Below are 20453 nucleotides of genomic sequence, written 5' to 3' on the forward strand. Positions count from 1 at the left end.
TAATTAGAAGGTTTTTGTAAGATTATAAATGAATAATATACGGTTGTTCTAACCCACTTGCATAAACTAACACGGAATCTTTCTCTATTTCATTAGGAATTCAAAAATACAACAACTATTCAAACAATTTTTTGGTACAGAGTAAATGTACAATGGAAGAGTTACTTCATTTGAATGTAATTGATATGTTTGGTGTTCAAATCATCAAAACGGTGAATCGTAAGCTTAAAGGCATTTTATAAGTCCTTTATTTTATCAGTGCTTGATATCCATAGATATTTTTGAAGTGACAAAAGCCAAATGATATATATGTATAATAATAAATTCTGTTGATTGTTCTTGAAACTTAGTTTTTTGATCTTGGGAAAATGAAAAGGCACAAAGTAATAATGAAATTACATATATATCTAAAATATTATCACATATGAATTTAACTATTTGCACAACAGAGCCACTTAATCAAATATATTAAGTTCTCTAGAAAAGGATAATTTAGAACAATTGGATGCAATCATAGTGATTGCAGAATTAACACAAATTAGTGAAATTTACTGAAAATTCTTTATACAAAAATTTGAAGAAATTAACATAGCTACGGAAGAGTTTATAAAGAAAATTTATATAAAGAGACAAGGATTACTACAATGGACCCATCCCTCCAAATTAGAGTAAGTTGAGAATAGAAAACCCCACGTTTTCATAAATCCATTATTTTTCTTCAAAAAATATGTTTCTACAGACATGATGTAGTAAATTCCTTGGGTACACTATGATTGAGCTTTATACGGATACAATGCAAATATCGATTTAGAACTAATATCGACGATGATGTAATAAATCATGGTTGGGTTGACAAAAGTAAAAACCTCCGTTTAAGTGGACCATGCTCGTAAGCGAGACGAATTATATTCTTACTAGTTGGAAAGAAAAACAGTTTTGTATTTAATCTGTTATTATCTGAATTGTAGCTGATTATTTTGAAGAAATGAAGGAAGATTTATTTGAAAACTGGTTCTACCTAATATTCCATAATTAAGTACTCGTAATTGTTCTGAATAACACATCGTATCACTCGAGGAAACTCCTAGTAATAGAAAAAAATCGGACGAATTATCAAAAGGGCTCAATACACATCTGGTATCCTGTTTAAAAAGAACAGCTTTGTAGGTAATTTTGTAACTGCATTTTTTATTTAATATTGAACGATTTTACCTGTTGAAAAAAATTGTGCAGATTGTGGAACCATTGCGCATGGTCTAAGTACTGCAGTCAATGGGTTCTTAACATAATATAGGAAGGTTGTGAATAAAATAAAAAATTATTTCTCAATATATTCTCCCTTAATTCCCACACACCTTTCAGAACTTCTGACTAAAGCTTCTATGCCACTATAAAAATGTGATCCATCTTTAGAGTTAAAATGTTCGTTTAAATTCATTGTCGCTGTTAAAACTTTTATTCCTTAACGCTTTGCCAACAACAAATAGTCCGACGTTGTCAGATCAGATTTATAAGGAGCGTGTCCCATCTATGTGAAGCCTCATTAGTGTACAGAGTAGCCTTGGAAAGCGAAACAGTGTGGATTGTAGCACACCTCGGATTTAGTCTTTTTTCCATATTTTTTTTATGAAACTGAAATCAGAGTAATATGCCACGTTCACGGTAGTATACCTTCGCAGTATTTTTGTATGCTTTTCGTGACCTTTGCTTTTTCTAGCACGGGTTTTCCTTTCCGATGCCACTCTATGGAATCTCTTTTGAATGCTGCATAAAAGTAAAATACCATATCACTCCTTATAATTGACAGATTACAATTTTTTGGCCCTCAAAGCTCTAAAAATCATTCACAGCATACTACTCAAAGCAATGCGCTAAGTAATCGATGCACTAATTTCTGTCATATTTGAATGCTCAAGTATAATCCTTAAAACCATTGTTCTGGAAAAGCCGGTATGCGCTTAAATTTATTTTTTGTTTTTATTCGCCAGTCACTTAGAACAATTTCTTCCACTAATTTAATGTTTTCTAGAGTAGTCACTGCCACAAAACCTCCTGCTCGTGGGTCATATTCTAATGATTCTCGTCCCCGACGAAACAACTTTAATCGAAAATTTTACAGCGCCAAACTCAATTAGAGTCATTTTTCAAAACAATTTGACTGAGTGGTGGTTCGAACTCTAATAAGATAGATCGAAGCAGCAAGTTGAAACTTTGTGTAAAGCTTGTTGAGACTTGTCAATGACGCGTGCATGAAGATTTTTGCGAAGGCACTCTATTTACTATATGAGACCAAGAGCTCATGGACCACACTACGTACTTATTTACTCTAACTTACTTGATAGTGACGACAATTGAATATAAACTCCACCCATCTACCATCAACAGGGAGATTTTTACTATGTTTAGTTTTGACATCACCCCTTTGAATTTTTATTTTAAATAGAATATGCCACATGGATCTTCTAGACCAATAGCTTATAAATTATTTCTTTTCAGCCTTTTTATATTTAGCATTACGTCATGGATTCCTCTCTCTCTCTCTCTCTCTCTCTTTCCCAGATGTTAATTTTTTCTCTATAGTTTATTATGTTTATTTTGCTCATGCCTGTTCTATATCCATACATTTTTTTCTTGTTCTATGTTGCGCCATATCTTATTGAACAATAGAACTTGGCAGTTACATGTATCAGGAAAGAACAGGAAGAACAAGGTGAAGCAGATCGGTTCAAACTTTCCGCTCAAACGCTGATTCCCAATATGGCGGTGAACTGACGTCAGTACATAGTAAGCTTGTACACAGTTAAGGGCATTGCTTAGTGATAATTATAAATTGCTTTTCTTGATCAATCGTCTTGATTTCAGGTGTCCTTTGATAAAAAATGATTTTGAAAAAACAGATAAAAATAGAAGTTTCGGCTTATTTTGGTCTCTATCAAGAAATTTTAATAAATGTCTTTTCTCAAAAAAAGTCCTAAGTCCTAATAACCACTAAGTAAAGTAAATTGTTATATTTATTTTTCTAGCTTTATAACTGCTAAAAGATGTACTTATAGCCAAGAAGGATTAAAAAGATTGAATCGGATCACAACAGACGTTCACTATTTAGTGACGTCACTAACAGTTGATTGGTGCATGGTGAACCGTGATTTGTTTCTGATCACATGACAAAATATATTTTAATACATTTCTTGTATTAAATTTTATAGTTAACTAATAATGAAACCGCGTAAAAACGTGCCAAGTACATTACTTGAAACACAAACCATTTTCAAAAGCTTTCAGGCGATCATTGATTTGATATCTGAGAAATCTCTATCTTTCCTCTTTGAAATTTACGTACAGCTATCTTTTTTCATTTGTAGCTTATGACTACATTCAATTGATCCAGTTTCGACCAAAAATATTCAGAAAATTTTAGTGCGGATTTTAGAATATTAGAAGATGGGTTTTCTAGAGAGTATGGATGAAGTATTTCCTCTAAGAAACACTGATAAGGCTTTTCTTTACTAAGTAACTAAAGAACCCGTTCTCACATTTAATAAAATTTTTGCAATTATAGGATCCATAGGGAATTATTTATTATGGTATTAGAAATATTTGTACCAATTTTCAGTTTTGTGGGAGTTTTAGTGATAATGCATATCTAATTTGACTGGACTAATATTTTACATCGCTGAATGCTCCAGAAGATCGTTCTACATTATGGTATAATTGTCAAATGAATATTATTTTTAGCTACGGAATTCGAGCACTTAACAGCTATCCATTGTTACAAATAATAAGAAAAAGAATCTCAATGATGTTACTTGAATTATGACTATGAAATTAAAAAGTAATTTTTTTGTTTATCTTACCATGACGTAGTGCCGTTGCATTTCAGTCTTTTCACTAGCTAATTTCTCACATTCTAGTTTTAACCTGGAACAAAAAACGACAAATTATTATAATTGATATAACAAAGAGAATAAATACATTCGGATAATAAGAATCTGCATGGGCAAATGTTAAAGAACTTTTAGTTTCCGATAACGATTATCAATCAAAGCAATGATATGATTTGTAATTTAAAACATTAATGAACACCCGTATACTTAATGAAAATTTTTTGAATTGGAATATGACCAGTGTCAACAGTTATGTCGATTGACAGTTACACTAGTAGAAAATCCTTTTCTCTAACAAAAATAAAATTAATTATCCATAACTATAGTCTATTTTTTTGAATGAGAAAGTTATAAAATTATGAGGCATCAAAAATTTTGACTAGTCAAAACTTTTTCCTATTGTCCTGTACAACTTATGATTATAACAGACAATGAAATCCGAAAACTTGTATTAGCTGAGGTAGGTACATTTATTTTATTTAGTTTTGGATTAGTAAGTAGGTTTCACTACTTTCTAGGTCATAAAAATAGACTATAATTTTGCTGACTAAACGTAGTAAAAGGAACTAAAAAGTCGAAATGTGAATATGGAAAGTGAATTTTGAAATTCGAAACCACTCCATGGCTTGGTAGGAGTTGGAAAGTTTTTTTAATAGATTTTACATTTTGTTTCATTCTTTCATCACTTTCAAAAATAGTTGCCAATTTCTTTTTATTTAGCATGTTTTCATAAAGGAGAGTCGCTAATCACTTTTCTGATTTAAGGTTCAATAAAAATGTCTCCTTTGTTTTCTTTACTTAATTCAGGAAACAGTATTTGTTTCACCTTCTTCATCCATAGCTTTCAGAAAATTCTTCAAAGTCCTAATTTGATGTGAAGCGACGGAAAAGAAACTTTTTCCGAATCAATGAGAAGATATTAATTGATATTGGTAGTTCCAGACAGAAAAGTCTTTTTTTACACTTCGCTAACCGACTTTCAAGACCCACAACCCAGATCTTTAAATTACCACAAATTTGCAAATTGGATTGATTATATATAACATTTAAAATTTTTATAACGAAAAAAGCAACACGAAAAAAATATATATATATTTACATCTGGGTTTCATTGATCCAAAAAATTCCTCAATGCAATAAATAGAGGAGTCTTGTGAAGAAAATTTGAACAGAGAGGAATAAATCAAATTCAATGCATTGGAAATTTGTACAGGAACAACAAAAATGCCACACAAAACATCTAGAATATTTGAAACAAATAATGGAGTAAAACAAGTCCATTACTGTATACGGTAATATTATATGAAACCATAAAAGGAATAAAAAACAGTTTAAAAAATCATAAAGTAGTGCACTTTCAAATGGAGTTACAATAAGGCAAATATGCTACACTGAATATAGTCATCAGCAGAGAAAAAACAACAGGAAAATTATTTAACAACATTTATAGGTAGCAATGGAACATTTAAGGAAATGAGATTAGAAATTTGTGAAAGAGTAGTTATACCAATACTAATATATTATGACTATGAAACATAGACGAAGACCGTAAAGCACAGGAAAAAGATAAAAATGATTCGATTTCTCCAAGAAATTGGAAACAAAACCCGATTTTACCACATATGAAACAAAATTAGTAAATAAATATTGAATACAAAACCCGCAGAACAACCCATAGAAGAAAATCAAATGGTTTGGACATGTCAAAAGGATGTTTGAGAAAAAACAATGAGAATAGTATAAGAGTCAGAAGTTGATGAAAATCAACAAGAATAGAGGAGAAAAACTAACTGAAATTCTACCCAAACAAAAAAAGATATTGTAGTATAGTTACGATGTTCAATAAACAGTTTAGATTGTGTATTGATTCCATTATGGAGCAGATATAAAGCTCTATTCTTATGGTTTACGTTCGTTTTTAATTACTCCAGAATCCAGAATCCATCTTTATTGAGGCAAATACAAACTGAACCTTCTATAGAACTCTCGAATAGAGCATATTTCTTTATCGATATTCACTCGAGATTCCATTTTTGTAGTCTAGAAACGAGAAGTTTCTATTTTTGTTTCGTACCGAATCCTTGAGTTCATTTTGAGGCTCGATGTTTCAAGTTAGGGTCAAAATTGTCTGCAGCTATGTCTGTTTTGGATTCAACTTCAGTGTCTCTCACCTTGTAAGTGTCAATATATGTAAAATAGCAGAGTACTTATTTAAATATTATTCTGGGTTTGTGAAGCATTTACCAGAATAATTTGAGAGGTTTCCGCCATACCATAGGGACAGCTGATAGCATATAGCTTCTGTTACTTCCCATCTTCTGAACAAGAGCTACATTAAAACTTATGCAGCACACGTGACGTTCCTAACTGTTATCTGGGTCATAACTTTATACCCGAAATAAATAAAATAAACTTTTCCATTTTTTGAAATATCTATGTCAGAGTTGTATTTTTGGTATGAAACGTCCACAAATATAATAAAATTTATCAAGAGTAGTCTAAATTGAGAACTTGTTATTTTTCGAAATTACATGTTATAAGAGGAAAAAACCACACTTATTAAAGGATTTTTCTATTCTTGGACAGCCCGAAATGACCAGGCCAAGCATGGCATTTTCGCAAAAATTATGAAAATTGGGGATGATTCCATATTTGTTAAAACTAAAATTAGACGTGGTGGGACTTTTTTACTTGAACTTTTACTTGTTTAAACAATATAAATAAATTAATGGTTTGATTTTTCTTATTGTATCACTGTAGACCAGTGTTTTATTTGATGGTAATAATTTTCCTGATTCAAAATCTGGGTTTCACAATATATTTTACGACTATATTAATTTAGTTTACCTGACATAAAATAATAGTATTTATTACATTAATTGTTTTACTCCATATTTTTTATAAAATCGATTCCATATTTTAACGACCACCATTTTTAACTTATGAATAAATAAAACCTTTGAATTATTATTATGTTTAACAATACGTCGTAAATCATGATTAGTGTATATAGCATTCTGCTGGAAACTTATTAATATGTTATATTTTTATGTGACCCATTACCAAGTAACTACAAAATTGTAATAAAGAACTCACAATAATCGTATCAGTTTATCTCTATTTTCCAGTTCATAACGATTTTTAGTAATAGTATTTGTAGAAAATCCGCACAAAGAATAATAATGAAACTAAGGCAATGATGATCAATCGTTTTTAAGCCACCGGCACCGCAAATAAACTAAAAAAATTTATAAATATATATCACTTATAACAGAATCTTTCATTCAAACATTATGATTTAATTACACCGCATTTTGTTTATTGTACAATGGAAATCAAAGATAAAGATGTAGTTAAATATACAGGTCACAGTTTAAAAATTATTATTCTTTGAAATTTGTACTTTCACACCACTAGAAGGAATTTAAACTTTTTTAACTAAATAGAGGTACTATGAGGGTGTTATAATGATCAAACGTGTTGAAACTCTCTATGCTACAAGTGAAGCTTGAAGATTAAACACTAAAAAATTGCAGATCTGATTGATAAGAGGTGTGGTCAATCAATTCAAAGTGCAAATCGTGAATTTTAGCCACAGTGATCACCAGAGTATGAGAAGTTACGTTATCCTGGTGGAGAAGCACTTTTTTTTTTCAAATGAGCCCAATTTTTGCAAATTCCTCTTATTCTATCAAGCAATGATATATTAGAGAGTAATACTCTCCTGTTTTATCGTTTTGAAGATATTCGATGAACATAATTCCACGATTATCCAAAAAATGATCGCAATCAGTTTTCCGGCCAATGAAATCATTTTTATCATTTTTGGAGGAGACTCCCCCCTTGCAACCCACTGTCTTGACTGTTAATTTCATCGTAGCTCTTGAATATTCTACCCCTTTACTCGGCCTTCAGCTTTGCGAACAAAAAATAGTCGGAAGAGGACAGTTCAGTGCTATATGGTGAGTGTTCATCCTTTATGAATCCAAATTCATATACAGAAGCCTTGGAAATGGTCGCAGCGTGGCATTGTCATGGAATAAGCGCACAACTCGACTCATTTTATATCGCCTTTTTTCGATAACTTTTTCACAACTGCTTAAGTAAGTAGTAACAAGCTTTAGTATGTCAAAATAATATGCTGCATTCACTCTCTTTTGGATGTCGCGTCATAGTAAAATACCATAATTTCGTTACCTGTAACATTTGATCGGATCACACTCTCTTGGCGCTCGCAGCGAAGCTCTAAAAATGCTTATTGTAGATAAAGCTTAATTAAGAATAAATTCTATAATTCAGATAATTATTTTTTTACGATTCTCTACATACAATTTAAGGAAAGGATGAGTAAAGTATGTACATGAAACAAACTTTATTTTCAACGTTTAGACATACATTCAGACGAATATAAAACAGAAATGGTAACCTGAAGACGATTTTAGAAGTTATGCCAAAAATAAATCAAATATCCATCATCGATGATGAATATATAGATATTCGAAAGCTAATAATATACATTGAAAAAGTATATACATTTGGGTATTTAGTAGTCACAACCCCAATTATTTATTTCTTTTATATTTATTATTTACTTATTAGAACTTTTTGTTGATAAATCGTTTTGATTTAATTGGCTTTTAGGTAGATAAAAATATTGATGGTTGGACCTATTTCTATCTTTACAAAATATAATTTGACATTGATAATTTGCGTGATTATACTTATTGAATAGATCACCTATAACATGAATATCATGAATAAAAATCTGTTTTAACTATCCTATATTTTTATATATTTAAATATATCTCAAAAGTAGGTAACAGCCCTCAATTAAATTATTCTCATATTTATTGGACATAAAACAGAATTATGAATTTTAATTAAATTGTTCAAGATGACAAAGATATGCAGTGAAAATAGGACACTGCTTTTTGATTTCCCTGTTTAATTTGTCTCACAACTCAATTGGGTCGAGCGAAAGTAACGGCTTACTTTCAGTATATTCTTCCTTTCCTATTCTTTCAAATACTCTTTGCAGAGCTACAAGGAATGATTGGGATCATTGTCAAGCTGGAAGATAAATTTTGTGCTTATCAAGCGCTGACTAGAATTTACTATATTTTGCTTTTTTTATATCATTCTTCCTTCAAAATTCCAATTTTTAGCAGGTATCCAGTCGACCTACCTCCCAAACATCCCAAACTATCACCGTGCCTCCGCCATGTTTTACAGTCGGAATCTAACATACGTTCTTCCTTTCACTCATCATTCCATAAAGCTTTCTCCTACTCGCCACGCATTCAATTTTAATATTCTTAAGCCCACTGCAACCTCTTAATTTTATTTTGACATCTTAATAGAGCATAGCATGTTGTTGCGTCTCACATGGTTGACTAGAACTAAACTACAATCATAAACACCGAAGGAATAATTCACATTTAAGGAATAATAAAAAAATCAGCCGGTTCTTGCAAGTTTCAGCTCGTAGCACTCATCGACAAAAAATAAAGATGCGCTCTTATAAAGAAAACAAATAAATATGAAAAAGAAATTTGTTAAAGAGTATTATTTTGGAATTAAATGAATGGACAAAACTTTTGAGCGGTAATGTATGTTTTTGTTTTATCTTCATAAATCTTCTTTCATAAAATATTTGAACAAACTGATGGTTTTACTATGGAGGTTATAGCACAATTAGTAATTGAGGATCTTGAGGAAACCGTCTTAGCATGAATATTGCAGGGTTTTTTCTTATGTAGATGACTGTATTACTACTGCCCAAAAAAAGTAAATAAGAAACATATGTCAAAAATTCAATAAGCATAATTAAAACAATTCAAATGAGAAATTAAACAAAATAATAAAATTAATTTTCTTGGCGTCACATTATATAAAATTGACAAAAAAAAACAAATTGTATACAAAACCAATTAGGTCCCCGAGATATTTAAGCTTCAATGCTTCAAGAAAATGAACATAAATATAATAAATAAATAAATAAATAAATATATATATATATATATATATATATATAAATACAATACATTCTTAAGACAGAGTCAAATACAGGAATAACAAAACTTTGAAAAATAATTCACATTCACAGAAACAAGAAAATTGTCAATGATAAAAAATACCTGCAAAATTTGAATTTAATTTATAATCCTAGTTCACAAATTTCATTGTTACTATGAGGACCACTTCTAATTTTTTAGATATAACAACTAAAAGAACAGAAAATAATCAATTGTCAATGTCAAATCGTATTTTGGTAAAGACGCAACAGTTCGAAACGTCAATATTTGTATCTGCTTTAAATTAATCATAGTTGCATTTATATTTAAGAAACAAAATTTAAAATTTAAATTTCACTTAAATTGTTTCTATATTTGTGACAAATTCTCTCTCCCTTGTGTTTGACTGTGTTTCAAGAATTTTCATTATTAAATTTTATGTTTTTTGATACTATAAAGCTCGTTGATGCAATTTTATTTTTTCATCGTATTCATATCGATTTTATAAATATTGAAAAATATGTCGTAAGTAACCAGCTGACCATACGTGGTACTGAACTTTGAGTCTTCAAAACAAACATTATTTGCTGATCCACAATTTAACAAATATTTCATTGAACTGATGATCTTGCTGAATTACATATTGTTAGTTGTATCTTTTTAAAAAGTTACTTTTTACAATAATTCACAATCATAGGAAGATACTTGATATAAATATTACTTCTTTTGATTTTGAGTGTAATAATCTTCTCACACTACATGGCAAGTATACGCAAGCAGGGCTTATTCGCCAAGTACATGTACAGGGTTGACAGATAAATTGATCAATTTCGATACGAATTCTGCTTGCAAGAAATTCAAATATCGTACTTCATTAAAACCCCTTTTCGAACATTGATTATGGCGTCACCTCTTTCAGAATGAATTCTCATCCGTTCAATATAGACAAATTTATCGATTCACTCCACCGATTAACCTTAACGTGAATTCATGAGAAAACTGAATTTTTTCTAGGATGTTGTTGTTTTCTATTTGATCCGATTACACCGAAGAGAGTATTCTTAAAAAGAATGCTTCAGGAATTAACACGGATCACCTATATTTAGATGGATCTATGTTCTAACCAAATTGACGTCAACTGCTCCCTTACAACTAATAAACTTTCAAATTTATGTTTTTGTTCATAATACTTCTCAAAATGGCACCTTTTCAAGATATAGTATTACGAAAGATGAAATTATGAGAGCTATTATGGAAGAAATAATAAATTTGGAAATTTATCAGTTGTAATCTTATCGTTAAGTTATTGTAAGAACACTTTTCTTCTTACTCAAGTGAAATGGAGACAAATCGGGTTTTTGAAGAAATATGACAATCCTTCAATCTTAATAATAATCTAAACAAATCATGTTATTATTTATTGACAAGGTGAAAATAAAACTTGAAGAAAATATGTATTAAAAAAATATTTATACAAACATAGTCATCACTTATCACTTAAACTTCATAACAAAAACCTCTCAGTTAATTTAGTATTGTTTATAGCCTACAGCCACGTATTGAAACGTTCTAAGTCCTTATTAGAATTTGGGAACAAATGCATTCCATTAATAGATTCATAATAATATACAGAACATTTATTGAAAGTCATTAAAAATTAACAACTAACACTACAGTCCCTGGCCAAATTATTCGACGCACTGTATTTCTTTAATAATTTTGTTTCTTAAGAGATTTTACGCCGTGATTGTATATTTATCTATAATATTATTGATTCTTATTCAAAAGATTAGTCGCATACAATTTATTTGTATTTATTTTCAACATACAGCTACACCGTGTTGTCAAAGTGATACATGAACGTGAACAAGTACCAACCTGTATCGGAATCGCATCAGGTACGAACTTGTTTGTACTATTACAGTTAGTGAAAAAGCTGGAGTGAAGTCCCTTGTGTATGCGAAAATATTCATAAACCGGAAAATATCACGAAAATTGAGGCTAATTTACAACACATAAAGAAGAAAATTCAGGGTCAGGGGAAGAATTACACAAATGTGATGGAATCACAACTGCAGGATGCTAGCGTGAATGATCCTGAGCGCAGTGTTCGAAGAAAATTAAAAGAATTAGATTTTAAGGCTTGTCGTGCCGCCAGGAAGCCCAAGTTAATAGCTGCAATGAAAGCGCTTGAAGTGGGCCAAACTTCGGTAAGATAATATATTTTGATAAAAAATGGATGCATAGTTATTATTTCCAATTAAATGAAGCAAAGAAACCTGAAATTTTACTATTTTCTGATAGGTATACTTCAGTGACGGAAGTACATTCGAAATTTTGAGGAATAAAGCGTTGTCGTCATGCCACCAAAGTGATGATTTGGTCAGTCATAAGTGGCAAGGGTACCAAACGTTTGTACGTCGTAAGAGGAATAATGAGGCAAAATCAGTACAAAAAAGTTTAATAAAAAATCGGTTGATTTCGCAGCTCAGAGGATGGTTTTCAAATTGGGAACCTTTCGCCTTCATGCAACATGGAGCTCTCTGTCACATTGTTCAGTCTGTGTTTTTTTGGCAGAAGAAAATATCACTATGTTGGATTGGCCTGGTAACAGATCCCATATAAACTCAATTGAAAATTTGTGGAATCTGATGGTGAGAGAAGTCGATAAAAAGGTGATCAACAACAAAACCGAGCTCCTAGTGAAAATTTTTAATTTGTGGAATCACCATCCGCAAATGCAGCAGTGTACAATCTTGCCTTAATAGCATGTCGTGCAGAATTAAAGCTTTAATAATGGCTAAAGGTGGTTCAACTAAATATTGACGGTAATGGGTTGGATACTATAAAAATAACGATCAGATCAATTTAAACCAATGAAACAGTAATTAATATTTCACATAAAATCACGAATAATTTGGCCATGGACAGTATACATAACCAAAAGGACACAAAACACGAGCACAACACAACGATAATGAATCATAAAGGAAAACTTACAAAGTATACCAAAATGAAATTATCCAGTTTTGTGTTAAATTCCCAACTTAATATATAGTTATGTAGGTAGATCCATCTAGGGCTCTGAACTAATTACAAAAATGATTCAACCGTGAGTAAAACGTCTGGTTTGTGGGCATCATTGGAAGTACCTCTAACGAATATTTATTCTCACTGACTTCCGAAAATTCTGACAGAAATATACTATTATATATATTATTATATATATATCTCTTTCGTTCCAGATACCTCATTCAGGATGCGCATGCTTGATAATGCGCAGAACCTAGCTGGAACTTCGGAGGATAGAGGAAGCATTATAATTCTGTCTTCCTTAGTCGGAACAGCTTCCACTTATAGAAACTGTCCATATAGAAGTATTACATATATGATTAACATTTCAAACAACACCAACTGTACTCTTCACATTCATTTGAAAAATTGAGAAATTTGAATAAAGTATATGAAATCTGGATTGGTATATTTATCTGGCTTTACAAGGTATCATCAGATAAATCATTAAAAAAAGAACTTAAAATAGACTTCGTTTCTTATATTAGGTTGATGATGATACAATGAAAGCACGCGTGTTTTCAAGACCTGGAGTTTCATACGTAATGTCTTGCTGTCTTAATATAAAGATAGCAAAGGACTAGTAAAAACAAGGTAATTAAGAAGCAACTAATGTACTGAGAGTTAATTCTTCATTAACTGCTAATTTTACTTCATTTCTTTTGGATGATTAATTTCCAGTCTGTTGGTTTTTAAGTACCTTATTTGCACTCATCGTCCTACTATCGTCACCTTAAATATAGCAAATCACCTCGTGACTGTTGTGAAAAAATTTACGTTAACATTTGTTAATTAATTCCTTTTCAGAACGTTTCCTCTACCTGCTATCTATAGAAAAATGTGTATTATCTTTGTTAATTTTTTTAGATGTAATTTTGAACATGATTGACTACCGGTTAATAAGTAAGTAGACTGTAGTTTCTGTCTCCTTTTCTCATTTGCACTAATTGTCCTCCATATAATGTCGCAAGACATTGCGTTATTTTTTCCCCATCCAAGAGAGGAGGGCGACTGTTTTTATTGAGTCGGAGCCTTTCTGTAGAGTAGGAAACCCTTATAAAAGTTTCTGAGACAAAGGAATTAGAAAAAGAAGCACTTTGATATATATTCTCAGGTTCAAGCATTCCATTGGGACTTTGATAACGCTATATCCAAAAAAAAAACAATCTACAGCTTATCACTAGCTTTTTTACAAATAAAGCCTGAGTAAACATTTAATGCAATTATATCTAGAAGAAATTGACTAGTGTAAATTCTGTGGATGGGAAATGCAAATGAATACTTCTTAGAAGAAATTTGTAGGAGCGAAGATATAACCTTCTTGAAGCGAGTACAAATAATGGAGTTGTTAATAAGTCTGGAACTGCGAGGTGTGCTGATTGAAGATGTTAATAATAGTACCGCCATAGAGCACAATAAACTTGAAGGTTGCAGTTTCAATGTAACCCATAATCTACATCTACATCTACCCATTATATTATATTCTTCGAATCAAAATGTTTCAAACTATAATTGTATTTGTGATACTTAGAAATAAAGTTGAAACAATAAGGAACAAATTGAAATTTCTTAAAACAATAAGTAGTAATGAACGTTACCAGCGAACAAATTTATAATTTCTATTAAACGTAATAAATGTAATCACCATCGAACAAAACACTGAATAAGGAAAGGAAAAAAAATCAAACATATTAAGTTGGAATTTCTCACGATTTGCTCTCTCAGTTAAATACGTTTCTTTTATTGCTTTTTGCGATAAATTTTAATGAAAGCGATTAATTCAACAGTGGCGTAGCAGATATAAATTTGAAAAACACAATTTAATATTTTAACAATTCCTTCTGTAACGAGAAAAAATCAGTGATGTTTGTCATATTGGAACAAATAGTGAATTTGTAGAAAAAAATGAAAATAGCTTTAGAATGAAAGAGAATGTATATAAAATATCATAAATAACTTGTGTTTCGTATGTATCCACTTATCACTGCTTCAGATTTCCTCTCAAAACTAGTTTCCAAATGTTGGTCCTCTTCGGTCTCCTTTAATTATCATGTTATTGGAGCATCTCGATGTTAATGTATTTAAAGAGTCACGCAATGCATTGTTCATGATGGCAGTGAACCAAATGGATTCTTTGAATTCTATTTTTTGTTATTATCTGTTTGGATCCCTCTATATTTAAGCTATCAAGAACTGGCGTTGCCATATCGCAACAAAATCAGTAACTTGTGAATAGAATTGACGACCAGAAATGATGATTGTTTAGTAAAAGCATGGTGTTGCATATCGTCAATTTCCAAATAAAAAAAATGTGAGCAATACAAGCTTCATTTTGTAAGGTTAGTGCAATAGCGTTTACACAATAAACTTCAGACTAGCGTGAGTGGTAAAAATACATTAATATTCAGTTTTATATAAAATTCTAAAAAATAATAAAATATAAAGATTTAATCTAAATCATATAATTTAGAAGTTCACTTGTTCTAGATGGAATATACTGATTCTTTTTCAAATTATTTGTACATTATTCTGTTTTCAAATGCAGATGAAGATTTAACAATAGATAAATTTTTGTAGAACTTCCAGAAAGTGACTAACGGGGACTCTGGTGGAGAATACGGGGAGCTAAAAATAAACACAATTAGTCAAATATATTATATTATAGTATGTAGTAGATAATTAATTGAACACACCAGTCGAGTTAATTTATAGTTCGGACAATGGAGCAAAAGAAGAGGACCTCCAAAATAATAGTCATAATAGGAATAGGCGCCAGCTTGGAATGTTACAAAATCCAAAATATCATTTGAGCCTCCAAGTTATCAGAATTTCAAATCTCTAACTCCAACTTAAGTATTGAATAATTTTTTGATAATGAGTTCTTACATTTGTTAGTAATGAAAACCGAAAAATATGCCAAGAGAAGTTAATGATTTCAAAGTCACTTAGGATGAAATGAAAATATTTCTTTCTATAACTCCTTTCCTGACATAAAGTTCTGATATGGGAAATAATATGGTAATAAACCACGTAGAGATCGGTTTTTGTCAATATTTAGATACCAACATCATGTAAGGCCTGTTATGGAGTATTTATAAAATAATTGTGTTTTATTTTGTATACGAAGGAAATTGATGGTGGAATATTGGGAAAACATAGTTATAAATAATTTATAAGGGACACGCTTTCTATTGCTAGTCAAAGTACTGAGCTTCAACGTCATCGACAGAAAGCTAACATGAGCGTGCTTAGATTAACTTGATGAAAAACAATCTTTCATCTGAGTTACTGATCAGACAAGAATCGACATAACTGAAGAGTCCAATATACTCGTTAGGAAAGGAGGACAAACGCCTTTTATTATCCCGTAGCCTTTTTTCCTGGACTTAACAGAAACTCGAATTCATTTGTGTTTTCATTAAATATTCCATAATATGGACTTCTAATAAAAAAGTTGTTTTGTGATTTATAGAGTGTAATTTATTTGGTTTTAAATCCCAATTTAATGTGTAAAAAGGCTAGAATAATTTTTATTGGATTTATCAATGACTAATGTTCAATTTTGGGGTGGGTCATACTGTGCTATAGGTGTAGGAAACACGAGTATTAGGAAAATACCCCTTGAAAATTCATTAAAAAACTTGAAGACTTGATGACTTTAAGGTTGCAGCACATTTTTCATTGACGTGTTTCATACTTTATTAATTTACATAAGATATAAATTAATTAATAGCTCTCTTTATCAATTACTGAGTATTTTATTGATAGAGACGGTTTTCTATTTCCGTTGAGTAATAAAACAGATTTCAGACTGTGTGTCAAGGAATCAACGAATAAGCGATATTCTGTGTTTATTATAGTACTGATTAATTGCTTCCAAAATTCCTGGGAAATCAGTACAATAATAGGTTTCTTATTCTCTCTTGAAAAATTCCGGGTAATTAAACCTTTTTCTTTCGTATCTAGTGTAAACAAATTTCGCTATTGTATGTGAGAAGTATTATTGTTCAAGATCTTGGTAATTGCAAATCTCCAATGAGATAATTTTATTCATATTGATTAATTCAATATGGAGTATTTTTTTGGAGAAATAGATCTTATCACTATCTCACTTTCATTGTCATCATTCAATATATTTTGAGTGGAATTACCAGGAGAAATTGGATATGGAAGATCCATCGAATTGGCTTAGTAACAGATGGAACATTGACATATAAAGACTTGTCTTATTTTTTTATTGTATCCCACTATCTTAGTGACACAAAAGAAATAGACATTTTCGTGATTGATAGGTTTTCTTCATTATATTGATTAACCAAATGGATGGTATATGTTATCTCTGGCTGACACATGTGGTACTAATTTTTTAAATTGAATCGCAACAGGATATCCAAAATAATGGAGATGTGTACTCTTTAAATAATCCATGAAAAAACTCATATGGTTGAGAGAAAAAAATGTGACGAGATAGTGTATTTAGGCTAACACTTTTATGTTCAAGGAAGGTAGGTCGACACATTTATAAAAATTTATTTCGAGGTTTATTAAGAAGTCAAAATGTGTAAACTTTTTTTAAATACTTTCAATGTTCAATTCGAAATTAAACTTGTCCGACTTGTCCGAGTATTTATATTTTTCAAATTTTTTGGAAAGTTCATAACTAACAATTTTTATCACTGGGAAAATTAGGGGATTATTATTACTTAATTCATATTACAAGTGTTCTTCACAAGCGATAGTTTAATATTTGGTAGAGCCTCAATATTCATGATGTTTATGATAATTTATTTTTATTTTATATTGACAAAAACGATACAACTCGAGAAAGATAAAAAAGATTTTAATATTAGATTGGATTTGAAATAAAAACAATTAGATTAAATTCAAAATCAAGTTAATATTTTCACTAAACTATTAGCTTCACTTGACGTAATTTTTTCTTTATTTTGATACATTTTATTAAATAATTTGTTGACGAGTAAACTAATAAAGGAACTATGTAAACGCCACTGAATTCAAGTACTACTTTGTGAGAGGATTCTTCATAATTTTTCCGAGTTCAATGAATGGGTAATAGTTGAGGAGTGTTTTAAGTGATTGTAAGTCATTAGGAACTTATATCTTTCTTGCTCTAAATAACTATTACCTACAACATTTTTTTAATTACGTTACTCTTCAAAATAGATAACCCGTAGATTTCCAAGAGATTATTTCAATGAAAACCGTTTTATTGTTTATGACGAGACAAAATTATCAATTTGTTCTATGTTTTGCAGAAATTTTGAGTGATAATGGTTTTATTATTAAACACCAATAGATAAGCCTTTTGCAACATTTATTTTATATCAGTTTAATCCTCAGAGGACAAAAAATTTGATTTATCAAAACAAAGAAAATATCAAAAAAATTGTACAAAACATCTATACAAAAAAATGAACGGTACTTAAACTAAAACCAGCCAATGAATTTCTAATAGCTTATGTTGCCACCCCTTGCTTTAATTACAGCTTCCATTCGTCTTGGATGGCTTCTAAACAGGTTCTGCACGTATCCTTGCGGCATGTTTTCCCAGGAGTTAAAAAGAACATTCTGAAGATCATCTAGTGTTCTTATCGGTGCCGGATGTTGCTGAATTTGCGTTCCTAGATGATCCCAGACATGCTCTATTGGGTTAAGGTCCGGGCTACGTGCAGGCCAATTCAGGGTGGGTATCTCGACCTCTTCTAAGTACTGCTGAACCTCTCTAGCAGCGTGTGGACGAGCATTATAGTGCATTAGCACAGAGTTGTCACCGATATGAGACATATAGGGCACTACATGGGGTTCTAGGATATTGGTTATGTACCTGTCAGCATTTAGTCTTCCATCATTCACTGCACTAACTCCGTGCGACCCTCCCCAAACCATGATAGAGCCACCACCAAAGCTTTCAGTTTGACAAAAATTAACCTGATCGTGCCGTTCACCACGTTGCCTAGTACACGTCTATCTGATGAATATAGATAAAATCTTGATTTATCCGTGAATAAAATATTGGACCAATCTTGAATATTCCAATTTGTGTGTTTTCGAGCAAATTCCAATCTTGCTACTCGATGTTCTCTGGTAGGACGTGGACCTCTACCTAACACTCTGGCTCGTATACCTGCTTCTCTCAGCCTATTTCGAACTGTTTGTAGGCTTATTCGGACATCAGAGCAGCCATCAGATCTGTTTGCAGCCTTCGACTGATTCTTAACGCCGTTAACCTCAAATAACGATCATCTACTACCGAACTTACCATTACGGTCTTCTGGTTAGCTGCCCTGTTTCTTGGTAGCGAATAACAACTCTGAATATGGTACTTTAATGAACTCCAATTACCCCGGCGACGTATCTTTAACTGGGGCCATCTTGTATGAGCGTGATGATTCTAGCGGCTTCTTCATTCGTCACATGTCTTGGTAAACGTTGAGGCACATCCATTTTTAAAAAAATAAATTTAAATTTTCACTATACAATAACACAATTTGCTTAGAAAGTTCTCGATCTCAAAGGATTCTCCAAGACAGAAATGATTTACTCGAGCATTTTTGCTTCCAAAAAAATTTGTAAGAAATTGTGATATTTTTTGCCCATGATAAGAAACCAGAAATATCTATTAAGTTGATACATATACAGATTGTCCCAGAAAACTAAAATTAAGTATTAAAAATATCCTAAAATACCAGTGATGCGATAATTTTTGTGGTATATTATATATATATATATATATATATATATATATATATATATATATATTGTAAATTCATTTCAGTAGCGTAGCAAGAAACGTGTTTAAAATAATATGAGTGAAAAAGTGAAAACAAGCGTGCGTGCATTCATTACTATAGAAAAATAATATATCTAAAACAGCAGGTGGGCGTTTTCAAATTTAATTTATGCATTGAAAACATCAAGTCATTTGTAATTTTTTGTTATTTTTTAAGAAAAAAATAGTGACTATCTACGCAGCAAGAAAATAATGTCCTATGATACAGACTGTATTTAAAGTTTCAACTTTTTGAACGTCTAGTACCTACCTATTAAAATATATATTATTCGTAAAATAGAAGTGAAAAGTTATTTGTTACAGATGTTTCAGTAAGCTCTATTGAAAGAGTAATTTCAGAAAGGCAGTACTTACTCAATACAATCGGTAAATTGAACTTGACATTTAAAACCGAGTCTCTACCTCAATTTTACATATGACATATTCGACGAATGGTACACGATTTTCATTAAACAGAAAACTGTCGATTTAGTGTCAAAGAAATTAAAACAGAAACTTTGGATCCTGCCTATTACAAACCTCACTAGGACGATTCTGCGAAATGGATTTTCTATGGCGGAGAACACAAAACAAGCAAACGTTTTGATCGAAAAAAGTAAATAAGGGATTTAAGAATAAAATATTTGAGACAACTTAAATATCGTAAGGTTAAAAATAGGTCTATTGTGTTTG

General features: G+C 31.0%; 1 protein-coding gene across 2 annotated transcripts in view; it reads right to left on the bottom strand.

Moving 5' to 3' along the window:
* The window catches only part of LOC130450063 (protein groucho), a 402798-nt gene that overhangs the window by 135100 nt on the left and 247245 nt on the right, over positions 1-20453 (bottom strand). For both annotated transcript variants that reach the window (XM_056788230.1, XM_056788231.1), the window contains exon 3: positions 3855-3918. In XM_056788230.1, the coding sequence (XP_056644208.1) occupies positions 3855-3918 (64 nt within the window). The remainder of the gene's footprint in view (positions 1-3854; positions 3919-20453) is intronic.

The sequence above is a fragment of the Diorhabda sublineata genome, chromosome 11 (assembly GCF_026230105.1).
Source record: "Diorhabda sublineata isolate icDioSubl1.1 chromosome 11, icDioSubl1.1, whole genome shotgun sequence".
Classification (NCBI taxonomy): domain Eukaryota; kingdom Metazoa; phylum Arthropoda; class Insecta; order Coleoptera; family Chrysomelidae; genus Diorhabda; species Diorhabda sublineata.